The 27,939-nt window shown below is 41.1% G+C and overlaps 1 protein-coding gene across 1 annotated transcript in view; it reads right to left on the reverse strand.

The window, feature by feature from the left end:
- Nucleotides 1–4,480: 4,480 nt before the first annotated feature.
- The window catches only part of PID1 (phosphotyrosine interaction domain containing 1), a 268,098-nt gene continuing 244,639 nt past the window's right edge, over nucleotides 4,481–27,939 (reverse strand). Inside the window, exon 3 of the mRNA XM_062193167.1 lies at nucleotides 4,481–6,630. Within this exon, the coding sequence (XP_062049151.1) occupies nucleotides 6,154–6,630 (477 nt within the window). The 3' untranslated portion in view covers nucleotides 4,481–6,153. The remainder of the gene's footprint in view (nucleotides 6,631–27,939) is intronic.

Below are 27,939 nucleotides of genomic sequence, written 5' to 3' on the forward strand. Positions count from 1 at the left end.
TCCAAGTAGGAGTACTTCCAATTGCAATGTTACTCATTCTATTTATTTGCTTATTACAAATAAGCATAAAATTTGATATTTCAATGCCATAACCACAGATTCCTAATTAGTTTTATCTAAATTAATGATGTTTTACTGTACTAATTTCTAATAGTGCAGTAACGAATTCTAGGGAAAGCTATTGCAATTAAAATGAGAAAGGCAGTATGATAATCCTGCATAAGACTGAATTCAAAGTTCAGTTCCATCCCAAGCTTTGCCCGCCCCAGTTGCTTCTAAACCCATAGTGCAACTACATGAATACAATCCAATTCTGAACAAAATGAAATTTACTAGATTTTGTTTGCTGTGCAAAATTGGAATCACAGCCACTATATTCAGACCAATGACAAACCTTTCTTCATTGATCCAAAATTTACATTAAAAAGTGAGTACAATAAATTCACTACAGTCACCATGTTGCTCTTGTATCTGTTCCTCCTATCCACCTGAAATATAATACTCTTGGATCAACATTTCGTTCGCCTCCTAAACTGCTGGCCAGTGGAAACCTCTTTCTCCTTCTGTATGTTGGAAGTTTTTAGATTCCACATGTAAACGGGATCGTGTGCTATTTGTGTTCCTGTTTCTGGTTTTCCAACTACATAATGTCCTCCATATATGACCCAGGTTCAGCCATGTTATTACAAATGACAGGATTTCCTTCCTTTTTAAAGCTGTATAGTATCCATTTGTAGGCACTCCACATTTTCTTTAAGGATTCATAACTTGATGGGCATTTAGGCAGATGCCATATCTTGGCTATTGTGAATGATGCTGTAGTGAACATGAATGTGCAGTGATCTCTTCAAAATACTGAATTTCTTTAGATACCCTGGGATTGCTGGATCTATTTTTAATTTTTTAGGAACTTCCATTCTGCTCTCCATAATGGCTACATCAGTGTGTTCCCATTGGAAGGGTTCAAAGATTCCCTTTCCTCCACATTCTCAACAACACAGATTTTTCATTTTTTTTTTTAAACTGCCATCCTAATGGTGTGAGGTTGATATCTCACTGTGGCTTTAATTTCCTGAAAACTGCTAAGAGAGTAAATTTGAAGTGTTTAAAAATTAAAAAAAAAATAAGTATATAGGCATGGGCAGTGGGTTAAGACACCACATCCCATATTAGAGTGCCGGGATGACTCCTAGCTACTCTGTTTCTGATCCAGCTTCCTGTTAAGGTGGCTGGGAAGGCAGCATATGACAGCCCAAGTACTTGGGTCTCTGCCATCCACATAGGAGACCAGGTTGGAGCTCTGGATTCCTAGCTTTGGCCTACCTCAGTCTGGCAGTTGCAGGCATTTAGGAGGTACACTAACAGATGGAAGATACCTGTCTCTGTATATTTCCTTCTCTCTGTGTCACTCTGCCTTTCAAATAAACACATACAAAGTATATAATGAGGTAAGATATATGGTAATAACCTTGCTTTAGCCATTAGACAATGTATACATATTTCAGAACATCATGTTGTACACTATAAATATTGGCAGTTTTAATTTCTAAATTTCAGTCACTTTTTAAAAAGAAGTGGAATACAGGTAATACAGCCAACTCTTGGCTCCTCCTTCCAAGTGGGGATTTCCTTAAGTGTTTCTCCTATGCTGTTCCCCCAGAGGATAAAGAAGGCAATGAGGACTCGTGCTGACTGGTCTGATTCCAAGCAGGCCTCACAGAGCAGAGTTTATTTAGCTACTAGAGGAAGCTATACACATGAAAAATATTGATAATTATTGAACACATGCTTAATATTTCAGTAATCATATTTCAAATCACATAAGTGTAATTCCATAGTAGTCTCCACGCCAAGCTATTGAAAACTTAGTAGGAGCTCAAGAATGTCTTAAAGTGAAAACCATAAGTTTCCAAAGCAAAATCTCTTCAGATTCTTCTTGAATTTCCAATTTTGGGTGGATATGCAAAACCACAGATGATGTTACTGGGACATTCCAAAAGAAACATTTTGCTGAAATCTCTTTATGAATGTCAGCTTCACTCAAGTATACAAGTTCAGGCCTCATATTCATTTTCAACAAATGCAGTTTATTTGAAAATGTCCAAAATAAGACGTTCTAGATTGTTCTTCCTCATCGCAATTTGCTCTCCCCGTCTAGCTGCTTTTCTAAGACTGGGTGCACGCTCAACAGATACCTTCTTCTGGCGGCTGTTATTAGTTGGCTGCTCTTCCGAAGGAATAGCCAAAGTTTTCAGATAAATACTGCATCTCATAAAATCGTTCCAAGAGCCAAACTTTGCCATCTCACAGAAAAGCTTCTTGAAGATCTCTAAGACTTCTGAGGTTGCCTCTGACAATTACAGGAATCTTTACGTTCACTTGAGATCAGTTTTGGGTGTATTTGGGATACGGGGAGAGAGAATCATGAAGACTTCAGTCATCACCACATCCCCCTGGACAGAAAACCATACCAAACCTGCAGTGTGGAAGCCGCGGGGAGACCTTCCAGGGTTACAGGATTCTGTCCTGGAGCACGTGAGTCAAAGATGCACACAGTGGTTGTTCCTTCTGTGTGCTCCTGCTAGGCAGCTGACAGTCACAGATTGCGGTACTCCTAGGTGTTGAACTGACCCTAAGAGCTGGGGATAAAACATGAACAGAAGAGACAAAACCCCCTTCTTATGGGCCCAAGTGGCCTAACCAGACATTTGCATAATAATTCAATGAAACAAGAAATTAAAAACTATAATGAATGACACAAAGAAAATTACACGATGCTATGGAATCCTATGACAGAAGGACTTGACTGAGTTTTAACACGTCCTGGGGAAGACAAAACAGGGACGTGACTCTCTGAGAGAGGGAAATATCCGTCTCCTGCCCAGAACCAGCAAAATACTTAATGAAAATCTCATCTTGCATTATTTGTGCTACAAAAATTGCTTCAAAATGGAATAGCCGAGAAAGTTTATCTCTAACGGCTTAATGTGCTGACAATATGCTAACAGGTTTTTCAGGGGAATGGAATAAAAAGAAAAATCCAAAGCAGGTGAAGCTTGCCTAGACAGAACTACAGCCTTGGACTTGAAGCCGAATGGCTATACTTTCATCAAGCGCATGTTAGCTGTTGTCCCTTGGCCAACTTATGCAACCTCTCTGAGTCTCAGGTTCTTCAGCTGCAAAGTCAAGGCCATGCCTGCTTGGAGGAATCGTCTGAGGAGCATAAGAGTAATGTACATGAAAGTGCTTTGTAACCATGGCCACTAGCATAGAAAATATGGTACAGAAAGGGAGAATACAAAGCATTAAAACTAATGTATGGCTGAATCACCCTTTTCCAATCACCCCAAGCAAAAGCTCCTGACAATAGTATCAGAGCCAGCTACTCATTACATCATATTTAGGACCCTAAACAAACATACCAGCAAATGCTTTGTTCAATAACCACGGGATTCAACTTAAGTTCTACTCAGAGAAGAAAATAGTATGGTTTCAAAATACATAATGTCCAAGTTTTTGTTTTTTTTTTCCTTTTAAATGTACATTCAAGAACAATGAAGTAAAACCAAAATTGGGAAAAGTCCAACTTGAGAGAAATGCTGTTCAATTGAAGAGCTGGGTAGCCATTCTCACTTGAGTTCATCTCTTTAGCAGGCATTGATATTTCTACTTTTTAAAAAATATTTACTTATTTATTTGAAAGGCAAAGTTGTAGAGAGAGGTAGAGAAAGAGAGAAAGAAAGATCTTCCATCGCTGGTTCACTCCCCAAGTGGCCACAACAGCCAGAGCTGGGCCAGTCTGAAGTCAGGAGCCAGGAACTTCCTCTGGGTCTCTCATGTGGGTGCAGGGGCACAAGGACTTGGGCCATCTTCAGCTTCTTTCCCAGATGCATTAGCAGGGAGCTGGATTGGAAGTGGACCATCCTAGATTTGAACCTGCACCCATGTGGGAGGCTGACACCACAAACAGTGGCTCTATCCTCTAAGCCACAGTGCCAGACCCATATTTCTACTTTAGAAGGCTTTATATTTGTTACTGATTCCATGAAAAACATTCTTTACAACTCACAGGCTCCATGGCTTCTTGTCTTGCTTGATTAATGGGGCCACTCTGAGAAATCATGACCTGCAGGAGACATTTTTAATGAGTTCCATCAGCAGGAATCACTCAACATTTATTTTCCAGGATTTCAGTGTGGGTTCTCCAAAGATCTACAAGAGATGCTGTAAACAGCAATCGTTTGCAAAATGTTCTGGAAGACTCTATTCGGAAATCAGTTCACACTAAATAACAACTGCAACTGTTGGCATGTCACCTTCTCAGTTAAGGAGCAGGCCAGCAATTAAACACAGATTGTAGATTTGGAAAATAAAACACAATCAAGAACGTGTTACATATGACCAAGCTTAAAAATATGTCGAGATAGAATTGTCCTATTTATCCAATTTGATCTATCTTCTTCTGATTTTCCTTGCTTGAAAAAGACACATAGAATAAGAAACTCTTCAGTTTTATTAATGCAAACATATTTTTATTAAAGAATGAATGCATTTATGCTAAAGGATTGTTTACATATGTTGTAAAGCAACAAGCATTTCTTCGAGAGGCGAGTCCTCCTCAATATGACCCCATGCTTATTATACATGCTGAACACTGGACCCGCACACGAAGGGCACACGTACACACACACAACGCACACATGGACACACAGATGCACAGACCAAAAAGCCAACACCATCACTCACTGGATTAGATTAGCTCTCATTTAAGGCTTCTAAGGTGCCCCAGTGTCCCTGCCAATACCAGGGTTGAAACCAGAGTCTTACAAAGGAGCGGCATTACCTGGGAGATGCATCTGCTCTTGGCCTTAAATGTGTGTACTTTTAACACTTTCAACTTCACGCAAAGTTGACTTCTTTTGTTTACATTAAAGATTCATGAAACTGAGACATCTCAGGTTTAGGGAGAATTTTGCATTATACATCATGAGCAAATGGGCGATTCTAAGAGAACCTCAATTTTAAGGTAACAAGATTTTCCATTTAGGATAAGATGCACATAGGTTCTCTAGATAAGCTAAGTTTATCTAACTCATCCCATGTGAGTGCAATGTCCAGTGACAGGGTAAAGTTTTCCAGGTGAGGTCAAATCAGATTCGAAGCTTGCCATGAAGGATTCATCAAACGGGACCATCAACTACATAAGTTAGCAGAATCCATGGCTGGAAAGGGGGCCTGCGTGGTTTTCTCACTTGCTGATTATGTATTCCCTTTTTCCAGGGTTTCTGCTTTTGGGGTGGTGGTTTTAGATTTCAGGTTTGTTTGCTTGATTGTTTATCTCCTTTGCTTGGTTATTTTCTTCCCTTTTGGTGTCCTGCAGTGTATGTTGAGTATCCATCCCTCTCGGGATGTTGGAGGGAAGAAGGGGTGGATAGGATAGCAGGAGGGAAGGGTTATTAGTAGTTGCAAGTATCCTAAGAAAATAGATGAAGTGAATACAATAAGAGGGTACTACTTGATATATTTATGTAAAATAAAAGCTTCATCTTTAACTGTGAATTAACTGCCAACTATCAGGTTGTTAGTTATAAAGCTCAATAAAGGCTGTGCTGATTTGCATACTGAGGAGAAAGTCTAGGATACGCGGTGGGAGAGGAGCTCTCAGGACCATCAGGAGGTGTCCCTGCACCTGCCACATCCACACCAGCACCCGCGGCCCCCTCCGCACACTTGCACCAGGGATCCTACCGGTGCTGCTAACATTCGTGTTGGATTTCATAAGGCAGATTGGAATGGTCCTTCAAATAACAGCCATGGAGCATTTGCCTGAGAGTGGTGAAAATAGGCATGGAGTTCTCCCACAGGGAGGCATCAGGAAATGAGAAAAAAAAAATAGTAAGAAGAGAGTCTAGAACCTTCCTCCCCATCCACACTACCACCCTCCTCACAGTCCCAGCAGCAGCAGATTTCAATGTAACGTAATTACTTTAATGATACATTTCTTTAGATTTAGGATTGCTCTTCTGAATTTAAAAAGCATGGTCAGCCAATAGTTTGGCAGTCTTTGCAGCTCAAATTTGAATCATTGCGTCTTCATCGATCATCTTGAATTCCTTGACCAATGCTGCCTTTGCCAAAGCATCTTAAGTTCACTCAGCCATCATCGGATTCCAACTCCTGGGAAACCTCTTCAGAGGAGCTGTTTCTGTGGATCCGTCCGTCACTCTTCATACTGTGGAAAGTCTTCTTGAAGGCCTCCATCATGGCGTGTGCCAGCTTCTTGGCCTCGAGCTTGCTCTCGCACTCCACAGCATGGCAGTCCATTTGGTAGGACAGGTCGTCATTGATCTCCCTGTAGACCCAGGCAAAGATGTTGGGGCTCACGTTGTGGTCGGCAGTGCAGTAGGCGATACGGGCCACCTGGAAGGTATCCATGTGGACAGTGGCCTCACCTTTGTGGTCAAGGTGATGGAGCCACACTTGGAATGGTCGGATTTCCAGGAGGGCATTGGCTGGAAAAACATCTTCTCGAGCCAGTGTGTGCTTCTTCCAGAGCTCAATGACTGGCTTCTCTGTGCAGCCTGACAAAAACTGCATGCCTGAGGTGGAGACTTTCCCCAGATAGGTAACCTACAGAGGGAGGAGAAGAAGAAAAAGGAGTGGTCAGCAGTGGGCTCTTCATTCTAATGAGTTAAGTGGGTAGATAATCCTTAGCCAGCCCCAAGAACACCCTGGAATGGTGAAGAGGCTTCTCTCTTGCTCCCTGGACAAGTAACTATCATAAGAATTCCTACGGGGCTGGGGCTGTAGTGTAGCAGGTAAAGCCGCTGCCTGCAGTGCTGGCATCCCATATGGGCACCGGTTCAAGTGCCAGCTGCTCTACTTCCAATCCAACTCTCTGCTATGCCTGGGAAAGCAGAAGAAGATGGCTCATGTCCTTGAGCCCCTGAACCCATGTTGGGGACCTAGAAGCCAGTCCTGGCTCCTGGCTTCAGATCAGCCCAGCTCCTTTGCAACCAATTGGGGAATGAACCAATGGATGGAAGACCCCTCCCTATCCCTCTTCCTCTCTTTCTCTCTCTATGTAGCTCTTTCAAATAAATAAGTAACTTTTTTAAAAAAAATCTATTTATTTTTATTTGAAAGTCAGAGTTAGACAGAAAGGGGAGAGGCAGAGAGAGAGAGAGGTCTTCCATCCGATGGTTCCCTTTCCAATTGGCCGCAATGGCCAGAACTGTGCTGATCTGAAGCCAGGAGCCAGGAGCTTCTTCCAGGTCTCCCACATGAGTACAGGGGCCCAAGGATTTGGGCCATCTTCTACTACTTTCCCAGGCAGAGAGCCGGATCGGAAGTGGAGCAGCCGGGTCTCAAACCAGTGCCCATATGGGATGCCAGCGCTCCAGGCCAGGGCGTTAACCCGCTGCGCCACAGTGCCCAAATAAGTAAATCTTTTAATAAACAGAAAAAGAATTGCTACTTGTACTTCCCAACAAGTCGCATGCTTGGAAAATGTATTGAAATTTCTTAAACAGAGTTATATTTTTACTTACTTTCCAGGGAGAGAGAGAGAGAGAGAGAGAGAGAGAGAGAGAGGGGAGAGAGAGAGAGAAACACCCCCATCCATTGTTTCACTCTCTGGATGCCTGCAATGTAGTGGCTGGGCCAGGTTAAAGCCAGGAACCAGGAGCTCAGTCTGAGTCTCCCACATGGATGGCAGTGACCCAACAGTCTTGGCTATCACTGCTGCCACTGAGGGTACAAGTTAGCAGGAAGGTAGCATTGGGAGAGGAGCAGGAGATCAAACCCAGGCATTCAGATGTGGGTCATGGATATCTAAACTGGTGTCCTAACCACTGGGCAAACTCAAGTTTCTAGAGTTGGATTTCAAAAACATAATTTCTAGAAGACTACCTTCTTGCTTTTCACATTAAAATGACTGATTCTGATCTTTTGAATAACTTGGCATTTCTTTAAAATCATAAAGTCACTCAGTTTATTTTCAACCAAACACACACAGAATTTAATGATAAGAGGGAATCAAAGGGATTTTGCCTCTGAAAAACATGAAAAAAATGTATTAAACTTATCTCCTAGCCTAGTTCTCCTTCCAAATCTTTCAATGTTTGATTTCACTTAGGCTGATTGCTTGCAGCAAATGCCAAGGACACAAAAACAGTTCTATTTAAATTACAGCCTAAAGCATGATTGTTTTCCCTCCCTAGATAATTTTGAAAAACACAGCAATGCCAAGTTATTTTTCAACCAAACAGCTTTTGAACTGATGGGCATCTGGTTATGTGATAATAAATGAAAGATCTACACATTTGTTAAGACTAGAATGCTGGCTTATCAAATAGCTAGATAAGCAGCAATGAAACTAAGAAAAATAATTCCACTTGGTACAAATAGCATCTTTGTAAGAATTTGTTTATGAAGGGATTTTCATTGTTTCTCTATCTTCTTTCATCAAAATGGATATAATTGTTACTATTGGGGCACTGGCATTATGAAAATGCATAAAGCTTAAGTAATTAGTTATGAAATAATATGAAAGAGTATATAATTAGGTTTAAAATTAATGGCATAGATACAAATACTGTGAATGTGAAGATCCAAGACCAAAAATGGTCCATGGAAACTGTGAGAACAAAAACAGTGCCTTATAATCAATGCTCATGCTTGCAGAACTATAAAGGCTACATACCAAAAAGTCTTGGAAGACAGAAGTAATATTGCTTCTTTTTGTGTTTTGGTTATATCTCAAACAACATTTAATTGGGTAGTCTGTTTAAACAGATAAATCCTGGTAAAGATATTGAAGTACTGTGCATTCTAGAAATATTCATTGAAAACCTACTATACACACTAACAATGCACCAGGCAGGTGTGCTGGGGGGAGGGTGATGTGAATGTGGGTAGGGTCAAAATGAATCAATGAGAAGGAAACAATGGGTGAAAATGAGGTTTAAGCTCTTGCTCCATAATTCACCAGGTGGACAGGTCAGGGTAAATTCTAACCCTCAGCAGGTGCACAGACAGGACTAGGATGTAAGGTAGACCAATTGGTAGGGCAACGGGTCCAGCAAAGAATCTTGAGCATTTAGCAGGGGAAGAGAGGGCATCTTGATGATGAAGAGTTCAGAGAGGACAGTCATTGATTTCAAGACATAGGATCTCAACATTCAGAAAGGAGCCAAGTCAGTCAATGTGGTAGACAGGAAGACAGGGCAGGAGAAGCATAGCGGCAGGGTGAGAAGTCCCAACCTGTTTGTGCAAATAGGGTGCTACACTTCACCACACAGCAGGCAGTAGCATAAGACAGTCCTAGAGAAGAGCCCGGAGAAACCCCTCCAGACTCAGCTGGCCAAAAGCAGGCGGCACTTTGTGGAGTGGTCTGCATGCAGTCTTTGGGTTCCACTGCTCCTTGTGGAATGCCAATAGGATCAATGCTATAGCAGGGTCTGAGTGTGAACTCGGAGACTTGGCTGACAGAAAAAAAGGATAGAATATGGAAAAGAAGCTAGAAAGGAAGCTGGGGTTGGCCGACTAATATCAGAAACACAACCAGGAGGCAAGGGTGGGGAGATTCCAGGAGTGGGGAGAGTGGGGAAGGACAGGAGGAGACAGGTGGGAATGACACTGTCAAGATTTGGCAAAAGACTCAGAGAGAAAAATGAGCTAAACACTGCAAGTGCCTATATACCCCAAGGACACAACCAGTTGAACATCTTACTGTCACCCCAAGTAAGAGTCAAAGTACAAAGATGGATTTGGGAGAATATTTACAGTACAGGTTTACTGAATAATAATTTCCCAAAAATGTGTTTTCTGTTTATGGCAGTTTATAAGATCTTTATTATTTTTTCTAATAGCTCTATTATTTTTTGATTGAAATAAAATTCATAGTACATAAAATTAACCACTAAAAATGTACAATTCAGTAGCATTTAGTAGACTCACATTATGGTACAACTATCAGGACTAGCTCAAAAATATTTTAATCACTTTCAAAGGAGACTTCAATAACAATAGGCAATCAATCCATTTCAAAACCTACCCTTAGGGGCCAGTGCTGTGCCATACCAGGTAAAGCCACTGTCTGCAGTGCCAGCATCCCATATGGGCGCCAATTTGAGTCCCGGTGGCTCCACTTCCCATCCAGCTCTCTGCTATGGCCTGGGAAAGCAGTAAAAGATGCCCAAGTGCTTGGGGCCCTGCACCCATGTGGGAGACCCAGAGGAAGCTCCTGGCTCCTGGCTTCAGATCGGCACAGCTCTTGCCATTGCGGCTAATTGGGGAATGAACCATCGGACAGAAGACCCCTCTCTGTCTCTCTCTCTCTCTTCCACTCCCTGTCTCTCCTTCTCTCTGTGTAACTCTGACTTTCAAATAAATAAATACATCTTTTAAAAAAAAATCTCCCCTTAAACTCTTGGCAACCACTGATCTGCTTCTTGTCTTTATGATTCAATATTTTGGATATTCTATGCAACTGGAATCATACAATATGTGACCTCTTGTCTGGCTTCTTCACTTAATATATTTTTTCAAGCTTCATCCAAGTTGTAGCAGGTGTTAGTACTTCCATCTTTTCTATGCTACCTCCACTTTTGGTAGTTTAGAAGCAAAATGAATTGGGGAAAGAATTCTGGGAATATGGCAGTGTGGGAAGCACCAGGATTCCATCCCCCACCCAGACCAAACAACAGCATCAGAAGAGTCTGTCTGAAGTAACTATTTTCGAACTCCAGAATCTATTGAGGGCTTGCAACTCCTAAAGGAAATCTTAGAAGATAATTTACTTTCACTCAAGTTCAGGTCCTAGCAGAGCAGCAACTATCACTGGCCTATCACTAGCCATGTGACAGGCAATGGTGCATGTGTTTCTAGAGCTACCCACATTCAGCTTCCAGGACCCTGTCCTCCAAATACTTGAGCTCTATGCTCCCATTGCTGGTTGCTGCTTCTATCAGGGGGGTGCAGACAAACAGGGGAACTGCCATCAATGCTGTACATGCCCTCATTGCTATGAGTATCTTCCCCTCTGTGGCTAAAGTGATGTCTCGAGAATTTAAAGAGATAGAACCCTCTTCCTCCCCCTCAACTTTTAACTTGTAGCTTTCTTTTTAAAACTTTATGAGGTCTAGGGGTTAAGCCTAGGGCATTAAGAAGAAGTACCTAGGACAGTGCTGTGGCGCAGTAGGTTAATCCTCCGCCTGTGGTGCTGGTATCCCATATGGGCACTGGTATCCCATATGGGCGCTGGTTCTAGTCCTGGCTGCTCCTCTTTCAATCCAGCTCTCTGCTATGGGAAAGCAGTAGAGCATGGCCCAAGTCCTTGGGCCCCTGTACCCGCATAGGACACCAGGAGGAAGCACCTGGCTCCAGGCTTCGGATCAACGCAGCTCTGGTCGTTGCCGCTTTTTGGTGAGTGAACCAATGGCAGGAAGACCTTTGTCTCTGTCTCTCCCTCTCACTGTCTGTAACTCTACCTCTCAAATAAATAAATAAAATCTTTAAAAAAATAAAAAAAGAAGTACCTGGAAACTCAGAAGTGACTACACATGCCCTGGGGAAGATTTAGGCTCAGAAGAGACCCGAGAGGACCCTTAATTTATACCTCAGGTTAACCCACATCACAAAGACAGCCTACCACAATAAACAAAGAAACAAAAATCAATACCAAAAACTGCAACACCCAAAGATAGGAAGAGATTAAAGATCAGTAAAAAATGTAACTGAAAAATACCTAATGGCAGGTCTATTAGATAAAGACTTTAAAACAACTGTTTTGAAGATGCTCGAAGAACTAAAAAAAAAAAGTAAAGAAAGTCACAAAAGCAATGTATGAACAAAATTGGAAACAGACAGAAACCTTAAAAGAAAAAAAAGAAATTCTGAAGCTGAAAGTATTAAAATGGAAATGAAAAATTCAATAGAGAAATTCAAAGGTACATTTAAACAGACAGAAGAAAGACCAGTGGAACAGAATAAAAAGCTCCTAAATAAACAATTACATATGTTATAAACTGATCAACAGGGATGCCAAGATCATTCAATGTGAAAGGATAGTCTTTTCAACAAATAGTACTGGAAAAATTGCATAGGTTCATGGAGAAGAATGAAACAAGATTTCTACCTAATGTCATATGCAAAAGTTAACTCAAAATGGATCTAAGATCTAAATGCAAGACCTAAAACTATTAAACTCTTTTTTAATTAAAATATTTATTTACTTATTTGAAAGTTAGAGCTACAGAGTGAGGGAAAGACAGGGAGAGAGAGAGGTTTTCCATCTGCTGATTCACTCCCTAGATGGCCACAACAGCCAGGGCTGGGCCAGGCTGAAGCCAGGAGTCAGGTGCCTCCTCTCAGTCTACCTTTTGGGTGTCAGGGGCCAAGTACTCAGGCTGTCTTCTGTTGCCCTTCCCAGGCCATTAGCGGAGAGTTGGATTGTAAGTGGAGCAGCGGGGACACAAACTATTGCCCGTATGGGATGCCAACATTGCAAGTGGCTGCTTCACCTGATTTGCTACAACACCCACTCTACTTTAAAACTCTTAGAAGAAAACATAAGGTAAAACTTCAGAACATTGGATTTACCAATGAATTCTTGGATCTGAAACCAACAGCACAGACAACAAATAAAAAAGTAAAAAAATTGGACTTCACGAATTTTTTAATGTACATTAAAAGGTAGTATCAACAGATGAAAAAAAAAACACAGAATGGGAGAAAATATTTGCAAAATATACCTATAAGGGACTAATCCCCAGAATATATAGAGAACTCCTAAAAGTAAATGACAAAAAATAAACAACTCAATCCAAAAATGGGCAAAGCACTTTAATAGACATTTCTGTAAAGAAGATATACACGTGAATACTAAGCACATGGAAAGATTCTCACTAGTCACTGTGCAAAACAAAATTGCAATGAGACAACATACCTATTAACATAGCTGTGTTAAAAAAAATAAAATAAATGTCATTGAGGCTATGAAGAAATTGGAATGTCTGCATACTGTAGGTGGGAATGTAAAATAGTACTGCCACTGTAGAAAGCCATGTGGTGGTTTCTCATGAAAAGTAAAAATAAAATTATCATATTATTCCCCTTTTAGACATATACTCGAAAGCAAGGTTTCATGAGCTACCTACACACTAACGTTAATAGCAGCCTAGTTCAAAATAGATAAAATGTGGAAGCAACTCAGCCATCTACTGACAGATTAAATTGTTAAGCAAAACACAGTGTATGCATACAAGTGAGTATTGGTCAGCCTTAAAGAGAAAGAAAATTCTGGTACATGCTAAAGTATGGATAAACTCTGAAGATATCATGCTAAGTGAAATAAACCAGTCAGAAGAAGGCAAATACCATGTGATTCCACCTACATGAGGTACTTGGAAGACACAGAGACCGTTAGTAGAACAGTGGTTTCCAGGACCTTTATGGGTAAGAAAATGAGGAGTTCCTGTTTAATGGGGACAGAGATCCAGCTGGATTAGACGAAAGAAATACAGAGACGGAGGGTGGGGATGGTGGCTGCACCACCTTATATAACACCATTGAAATACACACTTAAGGTTGTTAAAATGGTAAAATCTACGTTGTGTGTGTTTTGTTTTAAAGTTGCAATAACAAGCAAGCACAAAAGGGAATCTAGTTTCAGTGCCTGAAATGAAGGTGTGTTATTTTTTTCTTATTATCCACTGAAACTAGCAATAACTGTGTTTATATTTGATAGGAAAATTCTTTGGAGGGAAGATAATTTCCTTGATTTGCTCTAAGCTCTTTATATCTTTCTCTCATATTTATACACACACATATTTTTAAAGCTATGCTGGGGCTTATATCATGAAATAATAAAAGGATACTTCCAAAAAACTCTATTAGAAGCTGCATATAATTCATTCCAACATAAAGCAATTTCCTAGTAGCAAAATTTTGAGACCTAAGAAAAATACATAACTCTTTATAATATTTATTACTTTTAAAGATGTTAAGAGAAAAAAAGGTGTGTTTTTTTTTTAATTGGGAGATGTGCTCAAGGGAAAATGGTACAGATTTTTAGTATTTCAAAGAGTTTAATAAGTTAATAACTAAAGCTAGTTAAAAATATGTGGACATCTATCGGACTTGCCCCAAATGGTGGAGTGAGAAACGTGCCAGGGGATTCCAATACAATCCCATCAAGGTGGCATGTACCAATGCCATCTCACTAGCCCAAGTGATCAATTTCAGTTCACAATTGATCACACTGATAGGTCTAAGAATCAAAGGGATCACACAAACAAGACTAGTGTCTGCTAATACTAACTGATAGAATCAAAAAGGGAGAGAATGATCCAACATGGGAAGCGGGATACACAGCAGACTCATAGAATGGCAGATGTCCTAAATAGCACTCTGGGCCTCAGAATCAGCCCTTAAGGCATTCGGATCTGGCTCAAGAGCCCATGAGAGTATTTTAGGCATGGAAAGCCAAGACACTCTGGAAAAGAAAAAAAAAAAAAAAAGACCTAAATGAAAGATCTCTGCGAGTGAAATCCCAGTGGAAAGAATGGGGCCATCAAAGAAGGAGGTACCTTTCTCTGGAGGGAGGAGAGAACTTCCACTTTGACTATGACCCTGTTGGAATAAGATCGAAGTTGGTGAACTCAAAAGGCTTCCATAGCCTTGGCAACTCATGACTAGAGCCTAGGGAGATTACTGATGCCATGAACAGGAGTGTCAAATTGTTAAGTGCACAACAGGAGTCACTGTGTACTTACTTCTCATGTGGGATCTGTCCTTAATGTGTTGTCCAATGTGAAGTAATGCTATAACTAGTACTGAAATAGTATTTTACACTTTGTGTTTCTGTGGGTGCATACTGATGCAATCTCTACTTAATATATACTAAATCGATCGTCTGTATATAAAGATAATTGAAAATGAATCTTGATGTGAATGGAATGGGAGAGGGAGCGGGAGATGGGAGGGGTGAGAGTGGGAGGGAAATTATGGGGGGGAAGCCATTGTAATCCATAAACAGTACTTTGGAAATTTATATTTACTAAATAAAAATAAATAAATAAAAAGAAAAAAAAGAGATCATATAAAAAATGTAGACATCTATAACAGCAATTTTAAAAACACTGAGATATAAACTAATATACAGGTATAATATTTTAGCATTAAACTTATGAAAGTAACCTTATTTAGTGGTCTCATTTTATTAGCAGTGCTAACTATAAAACAGAATGTCTCAAATATCCATTTACATATGAGTATGTCTGCAGCCAAAGCCCAGGGCATACACAGTAATAACTAGTATTCACAGTGTGCTCTCTGGTAAAAACCACTTTGTGTACATTAGATCCACCAACAACTCTGTAGATCAGAATGGATTATTATCTTCACTTTCACTTTCAAATCCAGTAGCTAAGACAGGGTATGTTTACAGAATCACCCAAACATCTGCGTAGTGGCACTGAGACACAGAGCTCACACAGCAAAGTGTTGGCATTGAAGCAACATTGTGATGATTTATGAAGACAATGGCGCACATGAAACAGCCTATAAAGATACCTGCTGAACTTCTAGACCATTTTTCTATAAGCTGAGAGTGACTTTTAGTTGACACCATGTTTTCAGTGCTTTATTCATTAATTTCACATTTAGAATTCCCATATTTAGACTATTTAAGAGATAAATTGGCTTTACCAGGGCATCTGCCTCCCAACGAATTAACAGAATTGTATCATCTGCCACTTTTCTAAATCATATTCTCTTCTATGCTAATGTAAGCCCATTTTTTATTAAAATTATTTTCATTTTAAAATTGCAGAAAGATCCAGAAGTTTTCTAAAACTCTGACAAAATGGAGTGCATATACATACACACACAGTATAATTTATTGAAACACAGAAACCAACGACAATCAAACTTAATCCAAAGAACCACAGACTGTGGACGTCTTCCCAGCTTTTCCCGTGAACAAAGGAGCACAAGTATAATCGGCCAGTACGAATCCTGAATATTCCCTTCGTTCCGTCTTGCCAAGCACATAGTCACTGAGCCTGCAAAAAGAGGGTTATGTGTCTACTCCTCTCAAACGTGCCACTGCTTTGGGCCAAAAGCCACACCGAGTAGGTACTGGGGACTCCCATAACTTGCATATGCTCTCGGTTGCAATCTGCAACAGCAGATACAGGAGCTCGGGTGGACAGCCAAGCCCTTGATACAAGCTCACAACCCACAAACGTGATCCTTGGATGCCAGAGAATGGTGGATTCTCTGATTACAGCAGCTCCATCTCTGCTGCTTGACAGCACAGCCTCTGCTCACCCACAGCTCTCGGCTAAATCTTCTCTATGATGATATGAGCTGGGCCTGCTCACACCTTCGTAAACAGGCCCCAGTAATGAGCTTCCCTGTGGTCCCCACAGGGTCTGACCAACACAAAATAGGTGTCGGAGGGTCTAATTTATGATGCTGGGGCAACTTTGGGAAGTCTGTGAAACTTCTGCTTTATAGCCTTTGCAGGGTTGAAAAAGTTGTCTGAAACCCATGAGATTACACAAATATAAAGAAACACGGCTCACAAGCTGGCACTTAAAGAAAAATGGGAAATGTTTTCCTAAACACAAGACAAAGAGAACTATCTAAACAGAATTTCCATAAAAATTGAAAGCAAAATGATAAAAGGATGCCCCAAGACAGCCTCCCCTCAGAATGACCCCTGTAAATCAGGCCTGCTGTGTTCCGGAATCCTGACCCAGGTCTGTGTGCTTTCTCATCTGAAGCCCGTTATCTACAGCAGGCCCACATATCTCCTGATTCTCCCTTAAGTTCTGCAAAGTTCATCATTACCCATAATGCTGACTAGAAGTCACTGAAAACCTCCTTAGGCTTTTAGAGAAGTGAAATTTGTTTTTATCTTCTTGCTCATTAAAAATTACTAATATTTTAATATTTCCATTAAAATATAATGTTATAAAAATTCATCTTATGGTTCTGATTTCCAGGGAAAATAGAGCAAAAAGATTTTTTTTTTTTAATTTGCCTGTGCCTGGCTTATTTCACTTAACAGAGTGATCTCCAGGTTCGTCCATGTTGCTACAAATGATAGGGATGTGGAATCTAAAGAAGTTGAGTTCCCTAGGCAGAGACCAGAACAACAGCTCCCAGAGCCCAGGGGCTGGGGGGCGATGGGGAGAGGATGGCTGACAGGTACAAAGCTACAGTCGAATAAGAGGAATATGTTCTGGTGTTCTATGACACAGAAGGGTGATTATACTCAACAATACTGTACAGTATATGACTCAAAAGAGCTAGAAGAGAATATTTTGAATGTTCACATCACCAAGAAATGATACCTGTTTGAGATAATGGATAACCTAAATATCCTGAGTGGTTGATTACACAATGTATAAAAGTACAGAAACATTATACTCCATAATTAGGGGCAATTATTAACTGTCAATTAAAAAAATAATTACCTTAAAATATTGGATCAGTTAGGCTACATATGCAACCATAGCCCCTGTGCAAATGGTATCACATTGTATGTAAATAACAATAAGTAGAGCAAAGGGCACTATATGTGCAGATGTCTGTATCAACAACTGTTCTGGATTAACTTTCCTCATGTAGGCACCCTCTCTTTCATACTCCTCTAGGGGCATGCCATGCCTATAAGAACACAGGGTGTGATGTGCAAGCCTGTCTCCGTAGGTTCCGCCACCAACAGAGCTGTGCACCACGGTCAGAGCCAGTTAATGAGAATCCTGTTATCCTGCCCAATGATGAAAGAGACGAATGTTTTCTAGATGAATAGGTCCCTTCTGAGTTCCATCCTTAACAGTTGCAATCTCCCAGAGCCACAAAGTAGACAGGAAACACTAAGCCACAAAATTGGTCACTAAATTTGGCCAAAATGGTACACAGACTTTTTTAAAGCCACTGCCACCCAGGATGTTAGAACAAAGAGCCTTGGAAAACGGCATGAAGAGTCTTCATGAGGAGTTACAGCAAGTTGGAAATATGTAATAAATGTGAGCACTCTCTACGGTTGCAGAAACAGGCAGAGGGCAGAAATTTATAATAAATGAATCATTCTGAGAAAAATAAACACCAAAAAATGAAAATTTTCCCCATGTGTCATTCAATGGCATAAACTGATCCCTCTAGCATGGATACTTGCAATCCGTGTAAATGGGCTTTGCCCAACCCCACTGAAGAACATATTTGAGAATACTGACAGTGTGTGTGAAAGCACATAGAGGCTCTGCAACCACAGCGCCAGCCAGAGCGTCTACAGCACTAACAGTGTCAAATCAGGAGGGACCAGTGTCCTCAGAAGCTCTCCTCCTGACCCATGAGCTTTCCAGTACCGCAGCCAGCTCTTCATTCATGAATCACTATGCCCTGCTCATTAGTGGCAAAATACTGTCTGGCATTCTGGGTGAACAGGCACTGTTCCTGCCTCTTGATGGCCAGTCCATATTTCATTCTGACTTGAAAAGCTCCTCTTTAGAACCTTCCAGAACTCATGCTAGGATGGAAATGACAATGACAAGGGCAACTAACCCAGGACGTGAGATGGGAATGGACCATCAGGTGAGAGTCCATACACCTGATTCCCTAGGACTCTCCAGCCTTCCAAGCTGCATAAACCTGCTTTCATTAGCTTCACTTCATTCCAGTTTACTACTGGGTTTCTCAAAGGTGACACATCCTGATCAAAGATTCTCTGGAGGCCTCTCTTGTGGTATAGAATATCTTTCTGTTCTTCCATTGTTTGTGGGTGACTTCCTCTCTCCCAGCTGATATAAAATGATATGATGTACATAGGGTATGAAGAAAACTCAACCAAGAATCCTAATAGCCTCTGGGTTACACGGCACAAGATGAAAAAAAGAAAAAAACACTCAACCCTGGAACAGACATCAGAGTCAAACTCTTCACTCATGTTGACCCCACCTGCACAGTTCAGAGAAAGCAGAAAGGGAAAAATACAGAGATTTATGCTCCCACGTTGAGTCCCCTCCTTCCTTGCTGGTCATGGAAGATCAAGGCCCCATGAGGTCCTCTAAAGAGTGGAGATCTATGCATCAATGACCTGATAGAGCAATATGTAAGCAGATTTGCTAATCATTACCATGAACCAGCATTATGTGCCTTAAACTGTGAAGAATGCACTGAAATACAAACTCTGTTCATGGGGCAATCTATGAAATTTTGTCAGCAAAATAATAAATTCGGAAGTTCAAGAAGAGTGGAGAGGGAAGACAGGGAAGGATCAACTGGAAGCAATGCCTGCTTTCTGGGAGCCAACAGCAACAGCAGCAAGGGCAGCCGCTAAGCCTTACCCAGGGCTTGCTTTACTCCAGGTAGTGGGCTGAATGCTTTATGCAGATCAGTAATCCCACTAACAATTCTACAAAGTAGGCTCCATGACATCAAATTCTATAGATCAGAGAGGTGGGAAGAGATTAAGTAACTTTTCCAAGACCAGAGTGACCAGGAATTGAACCTTGGCAGCAGGACCTGAACCCCTTGTCATATGTGTGGCATTCCAGCTGTCCTTTTTTTTTTTAAGATTTATTTATTTATTTGAAAGTCAGAGTTACACAGAGAGAGAAGGAGAGGCAAAGAGAGAGAGAGAGAGAGAGAGAGAGAGAGAGAGAGAGAGAGAGTCTTCCATCCACTGGTTCACTCCCCAGATGGCCACAACTGCCAAATCTGTGCCTATCAGAAGCCAGGAGCCAGAAGCTTCTTCCAGGTCTCCCACGTGGGTGCAGGGGCCCAAGGACTTGGGCCATCTTCTACTGTTTTCCCAGGCCATAGCAGAGAGCTGGATCGGAAGTGGAGCAGCCAGGACTCAAACTGGTTCCCACATGGGATGCCGGCACTGCAGGCGGCTTCACCCACTATGCCACAGCACCGGCCCCTCAGCTGTCCTTCTAATTGACAGTCCCTTTAGACTTGTGGTCAGCCTGCAAGTGTGTTCGAGACTGGCTCCTCTAGAGGTCACTGCCCAGTCCTAGCATCACCCAACATGGAGTTGAGCAGCCTTAAACAGCCCTCTTGGATCCTGGAGTAACCCACAACAAGAGCAAAGCAAAATGGTAGACCATGAACTATTTTCCATATTTCAAAAGGGCTGGAAAATGTATTTTGTGAAAATAGCTATCTTGTTGAACATTTTATAGCAAATAATTAATTCATATTTTCCTAATGTAATTTGTTGGGCAAATGAAGTAATTTAAACATAGTGTCCCTGATGGAAGATGTGTACCCATCACATTGGAAAACAATGAGCAAAATCAGCTACTCATTTTCCACTGAGAGGCCAATGACTGTCCCAGGGCCCACAACCAATAGAATCAGGCTTTGGGTTTATGTCCACCTTTCAGAAAAATGTTCCCTCCAACTCAGCATGTGACTGCCAGATCCAACTCCTCTAACAATACTACCAGGTATTGTGAGCTTTGACTCCAAATTTCTCCTTGGCTGGACCACGGTGTCGAGTTGTTTTGTCAAACATCAGTAAATGTTGGTGTTCAGGTGGTTTAATTGTGACTGAATAATGTATATCACTCTTCACTGAGTCTTATCCAAACAGCTGAAGATCTTAATTTAAAAATAAGAGATTCCCAAGAAGGAGGAATTCTGCCCCCAGAAGCCTTCACACTCAAGATTTCAACATCATTCTGTAGGCCTCCTGTTGCATGCACGCCCTAAAGATTTTTGGATTTGCCAATCCCCCAAATAGCATGCATGAGTCATTCCTTGAAAATTCCTTAAAACATTTTTCTGTGTCGCTATCTCTGTGTATTCACACACACACACACACACACACGAAGGTATTCCCAAAGTTTCATGGAAAGTGGAATGAAAATATAAGTTGGGGCCAATGTTGTGTTGTAGCAGATAAAGTCATTGCCTGTGATGCTGGCATCCCATCTGGGCATCATGATATTCCTGCTCCATTTCTGATCCAACTCTCTGCAAATGGTCTGAGAAAAACAGCAGTAGATGGCCCAAGTGTTGGGCCCCTACCACCCATGTGGGATACTTGGATGAAGCTCCTGGCCCAGTCCTGGCCAGAGAACCAGCAAACGGAAGATTCTCTCTATATATATCTCCCTCCCTCCCTCCATGTAATTCTGAATTTCAAATAAATAAGTCATTTTTTTAAAAAAAAATTTAAGTTTAAAGTGTACTTTTCCATGAACCTTCCAAAGCCTCCTTCTCGTGTGTGTGTGTGTGTGTGTTTCTGCATCTGTTGGCTCTGTTTCTCTAGAGACTCCTGACTAACCATTGTTTCAGGTGTATTTTTACTGCCTAAAAGCACAGTACTGTATCAGCTTCTCAGTGCAGAAACTGGCTGCACTCCTTCCATCATCTTCTCAGAAGGCCTCCTTACCAACGCTGTCTCCATGTAGAGACATTAAAGTTATGTTTTCCTAGAAGAAAATGGAATGTGGGAGAGGCTTTGAAAACTGATTCACGATGGCTGGTAATTGTCTCTCAAATCTTAGTCCAACAACCTCAAAGAAACAGACACTTAGGCAAATGACAGTGATAAACTTCAGACTTGAAAATCAAATTCTTTAGCATACAACGATTTCATGAATGTTCACTGACCACCTACTAGGAACCAACAGTGTTCTAAACAGAAAGATATATAGGGAACAAAATTTTTAAAACTCTCTGCCCTACTGGTGCTTGCACACTGACTGCTTACCACGAAGGTTACAGAATTCAATGTGATGTGTAAGGTTGGCTTTAAGGAGATGAGCATGCAAATGGCTTGATAAGCACCTTCCACAAACCTAGAAGACTCCCCTTGGATTCCTAAAGGTCTTTCTCCTCATCTGGCACAACTAGGATGAAAGATTTACATGATGAGTTCACTGCTTGGATCAAGCTGGGTCCCGGAAAGGCTCATTAGTCTTTATATGCACTGTAGTTTGGCTTCTTGAGATGCAGCTATTATAGACCAGATGGTTGAGGGGCTTTGGAAGTTTGCCCTGGGAGAGGGGAAGGTGGGAGGGAGCTGGGAAAACACCAAGACAGAAGACCCAAGCCAGAAGTTATCTTTAATCTTGCAGTAAAATTCCAAGTTGTGTTAGACTACCAAGTATGTGTATATGTATGTCTGTCTATCTATCTATCTATCTATCCATCCATCCATCCATCCATCCATCCATCTATCTATCTGAGAGGAAGAAAGAGAGAGTGAAAGACACTGAGAAAAATGGGGGCAGATAGACAGGGAGAGCTCGTGACTTTAGTTTACTCCCCAAATGCCCACATAGCCAGGGCTGGGTTAGGCAATGGCTACGAACTCAGTGAAGGTCTCCCTTCTGGGTGACAGGGATCCAACGACTTGAGACATCACTGCTGCCTTCAAGAATCTGCATTAGTCCACTATCTACTTTAGCTTTTTTTCCCTCTCTCTTCTTATTTTTGAGACATTAATAGCAAGTTTTCCCAGTGTTTAATTTTTCATCATTCTATTGCAACAAATTCCTGATAATTCAAGAGCCAAAACCAACTTGACTCCACTCTTTTGCTGCACAGATGATGATTCTGATACCCAGGGAATTAAGGACACATTCTAAATCACAGGGCTGGTCTCTAAAGAGCAAGACATGAAGCACAAGTCCTCCACCCCAAGGCCAAGGTTCCTTCCATGACTCCAATCTCTACCTTACAAGGGTTTGGACTTCTTCCAGGTCTCTCACATGGGTGGCAAGGGACCAAACACTTAAGCCATCTTCTGCTGTTTTTCCCAAGCCATTATCAAGGAGCTGGATCAGAACTGGAACAGCGGGACATGAACTAGCGCCCATATGAGAAGTTAGCATTGCAGGCAGTGGCTTTATCTTCTACTCCTCAACACCAGCTCTCTTTTCTCATTCTTATATTATGAGCATTTTATTCTGGCCATTTCTTCAAATGTACATGCTGAGACCACGGCCTGGTCAGGGACATGGAAAAGTGACAGATACTCTACCAGGGCTTGTTAAACGTTCTGAAAAGGCCATTTCACTATCCTTCCCCTGAGAAACATTTGCCAAGCCTAGGGATTGAAACTGTGATGCTGGCATCAATAAGTGAAAGATGGAGACAGTATGCATAGTTAATACTCAGATATCATATCCCTAAGAATTTTTAAACACTGTCTTACAAAGCAGACAATTCTTATTTCAAAGAATGTTTCCGGGAAACAAATACTCTAAAACAAATGTTATATGAGTAAGCTTGGCCCCCACCCTGCCCCTGTGCATTGTGTAGCTCACATGACATCCCTCAACAAAGACAGCTGATAGCTTAGAACCTGAGGGGACTGGCCTCAGCTTGGAGCAGAACTGGGTGTCACCTCAGACTGTAGGAGCCCCAGGCTTTCTCCTCTGCCCTGCAGGCAGGTGGTTTTGGAGGGAGACTAGGAATGTTTTCATGTGGAGTGTGTCTTGAGGCATTTCTGGGGTCTGTTTTTTCAGCAGAGCTCCTTCACCTAAATCAGGCTAAGAGTGGACCCAGTTGCCCTGTGGCTATACTGGGAGAGGGGCCAGTTGTTGTCGCTGCCCATAAGGCTACCCTTCAAACTCCCCCTCACCTTATATTTGCTCAGACAGGCTTGGTGGGCTGACCAGGAGGTAGGGAATGAGCCTGGCTACCTAGACCAACCCTACCTCTACCTTTAACAGCAAGCTTCTGTTATTCCAAAATGAGACTGTCATGACCCAGAAAGGTTTACAGACCCCTTTTTAATGTTTTAAAAATATTCTCAACAGGGGCCAGTACTGTGGTATAGCAGGTTAAAGCCCTGGCCTGCAGTGCCAGCATCCCACATGGACACTGGTTCAACTCTCAGCTGTTCTACTTCCAATCCAGCTCCTGCCAATGCACCTGGGAGAGCAGCAGAGGATGGCCCAAGTCCCTGGGCCCCTGCATCCACATGGCAGACCTGGAAGGAGATCCTGGCTGCTGGCTTTGGATCAGCTCCGCTCCAGCCATTGTGGCCATCTGGGGAGTGAGCCAGCAGATGGAAGACCTCTCTCTCTCCTCCACCCCTCTCTGCAACTCTTTCAAATAAATAAAATAAATCTTTAAAAAATACATTATTAACAATGCTAGCAGTGGAGTACAGACTTTCCAAAGTGTCTATCATCTGTAGCAAATTATGTACATGACCTGAGTGGGTGATACTCATTTATCTTAGCAGGTTTCTTAATTTCCTTACTGAGAATATTTTTTTAAACAATTGCTTAGTACTTTCCCCAAGTATTCGCATGGGTTGATAGAATCTACACACACAGGAATAGGATTTTTTTTTTATTATGTAACTGTGTATTATAGGGGAAAAAGCAAACTTACCAATTATTGAAGAATAATTTAGTACTATTTCTAAACTCTAACAAAAAGATGAACACTGTTTCAGCTATTAAGTACAGTATTTATTTCCCAATTAGGTATTTAAGTGGAAGATCCATTCCTCTTATCCATATTACAACTTATTTTTAATGATGCAGAGTGATCTGAGATTCCATGTCCCATCGTGCACTTATTAAGCAGTCCAATGTGCAATTTAGCCCGTCAATTGGCTCTGGGAGGTATGAAGCTTGGAAATATTGCCATTGTCACTGCCAAAGACGGAAGCAATTTATCTGGAATGCACTGAAGTGTGCCCCTGAAGACAAAGTCACTTAATAAAAATGACACTACACTGAAACACATAGTCCCTCATCTGGCCCTTTCTGGCGAGCCAAGCTTAAGATGGTCAAATCCTGGCTGTTCCATCCAGTGGCAGAGGAACAATTTATTTCATGACAAGTCTGATACCTCCCCCTCTGCCTTCTAATCAGTAGAGCATATGAAAGAGGCACAGGAACTCAGCAGAGCTCTCTAGGCCCTCGAATGTTCACAATGAGAAAAGTCTCTAAATGATAAATCAATATCAGGCACACTGCTTGAGAGTCATCTTGACAAATGGATTCAAGAGAAAAACACAGTGGCAGGTGAAAAATGTCACCAAGGTTAGTCCTTGTGGCACTTTATCAATTCATTTCCTTGGTGCACAACTCATTAGAAATGAGCCACAAAAGACATTAAACATTTAGAAGGAATAATGTTGAGACAACATGCCATTGGAAGTAATAAAATAAACATGGATATCTACCCGCTAGAAGTCTAGAGCTATTAATAGGAAGCCAGTGAAGGTTTTAAACAAGACAAGGAGAGGTGCACCAGGACTAACTAAACATAGGATGATTATGGATTTCACATAAATGAAGATGCGTTCAAATTAAAACCCTTACATGAATGTTCATAGCAGCTTTATTTGGAATAGCCCCAAACTGGAAGCTGTCCAGATACCCTTCAACAAGTGAATGGTTAAGTAAACTGTGATACACCATAGCACGGAACACTAATCATTCATAAAAAAGAATGAACTCATCAGACATGTGACGACTGGGACAAACCTCCCGGGAATTATGTTACATGAAAAGGCCAATCTCAAAAAGTGGGAGACTCAGATGGAGTTTTTGCCACCTGAGTTCTGTCTGGCCCAGTCTCAGCTGTTTTGTGGATATGGAAAGTGAGCAAGCAGATGGAAGATATTCTCTCTCTCGTTCTCTCTCTCTCTCTCTCTCTTTGCCTTTCAAATAAATAAATCTTTAAAGAAAAACTTAAATGGCATACGATATGATTTCATTCATATATCCTTTCATTACAAGAAAATTTTTGAAATGGAGAACAGAATAGCTTTTTCCATGGGGTGAAGGAAGGGGCACGGAGTGGGAGAGAGATTGGTGCAGTTTTAATAGAGGGATCCTTGTTGTGGTAGATGTGTTTAGTTAAAATTGAGAATCCAGACATCGTGATATGAAAGGTGGAGATCCCAAGTGATGTAGCAACCACCGTGCCAAACACCCATCCCAGAAATTTTTTAAAACTATCTTTAATTTATAATTATTTATAAATTTTATACTATATTTAGGTTTTTCCTCAACAATCAATATTGATACCAATTGCAGGATAACTCAAATCAGAGAAATATTTACATCTAAATACATATGGCAACAGAAAATAATTTTTGAAAATTTCAATTGTTTATATATTCTTCTTGCAGAGGAAATATGGTAGTATGGGAAATAACTGATTAAACAACATTTCTGAAAACCACTATCTCCCTTTATGGGAGACAAGGGAAAGCTATCCTAGAAAAGTAAGAAAAGACCAAGTCTAACCTGCTCATCAATTTGTTATTAGACCTGCTGTTTGCTAGCAGGTAAATCCTTATCTATGGAATGCTTTTTGAGGGATGCATCTGTTTGATTAGATTGTGGTAAACAAATCTGAAATGTGTATATGTAACACTAGGTTTTCAGGACAATGTCTCACAAGCTATGTAACTAAGTAAAAAAGAGAAAAGTCTCAACACTAAACAAGGCTGTCTTTGGGATCAGCATTGTAGCCCAAGTATTTGGGCCCCTGCACCCATGTGAGACTCCCGGAAGAAGATCCTGAATCCTGGCTTTGGCCTGGCCCATCCCAGCCATTGTGGTCATCTGGGGCGTGAACCAGCAAATGGAACTCTCTCTCTCTCTCTCTCTCTCTCTCTCTCTCTCTCTCTCTGTAACTCTGCCTTTCAAATAAATAAAATAAATAAAAAAACTTTAAAAATGTCTATTTTCTATAAGTAATAAATAATATATCTACATACAGTATTTCTGACACTTGAAATTACACATACTTATGCAGCACTTGTGATAGTTTGATACATGTATACATTGTGTAATGCCCAATTAGGGCAAGCAAATGCATCTCCCCAAACATTTATCATTTCTTTGTGGTGATAACATTCAAAATTCTTTCTTATGCTTTTTCTTTTTTTTCTTAGAAAAACATTCAGCACAGTATCATTAACCATTGTCATTTTACTGTGCAATAGCACATCAGAACTTTGCTGCTGCTACCTAACTATGACTTAGTGTCCATTAACCAACATCCCTAGCCCTTCCTCCCCATTACAATCCCCAGTCCCCTGTATCCACCACTCTACTCTCAACTTCTGAGATCAATGTTTATAGATTGCACATGAGTGAGACTGTGCAGTACTTGTTTTATTGTGCCTGGCATGGTTTTTGTTTTAACTTACTGATTATTTGTTTGAAAGGCAGAGTTACAGAGAGTCAGAGGCAGGGAGAGGGAGAGGTCTTCCATCCACTGGTTCGTTCCCCAGATGGCAACAACAGCCGGAGCTCAGCTGATCCAAAGCCAGGAGTCAGGAGTTAATTCTGAGTCTCCCAAGTGGGTGCAGGTGTCCAAGGACTTGGGCCATTTTCTACTGCTTGCACAGGCTATACCAGAGAGCTGGATTGGAAGTGGAGCATCCAGGACTCAAACTGGCACCCACATGGGATGCCAGCACTGCAGGCAACAGCCTTACCTGCTACGCCACAGCACTGGCCCCCCCCGCATGATGTTTTTAATCAAGATGCCTGGTTGATAGTTAGGTTATATTGGATTCATTTAAGGGGAGAGCGAGTGGGAAAGGGGAGGGTTGTGGGTGGGGGGGAAGTTGTGGAGGGGGAAGCCTTTGTAATCCATAAGCTGTACTTTAGAAATTTATATTCACTAAATAAAAAAAATTTAAAAAAAATTAAAAAGAAAAAGAAAAAAAAGTCATCTAGTGAATTATTTTAAAACAAATATTCAAAACACACTAGAAATAATATTCTTTACAACTGTTCAAATTTAAATATTTGACTTATATAGTCAGCTATTAATGATGGGATATATTCTGAAAAGTGTGTCATTAAGCAATGTCATCATGGTGCAACCATCATAAAGTATATTTATACACACTGAAATAAATAAGACAACTACTAAATCACTAGGCTATCCAATCTTATGGGACTAATCATTACA

This window comes from Lepus europaeus, chromosome 1 (genome assembly GCF_033115175.1).
Source record: "Lepus europaeus isolate LE1 chromosome 1, mLepTim1.pri, whole genome shotgun sequence".
Classification (NCBI taxonomy): Eukaryota; Metazoa; Chordata; class Mammalia; order Lagomorpha; family Leporidae; genus Lepus; species Lepus europaeus.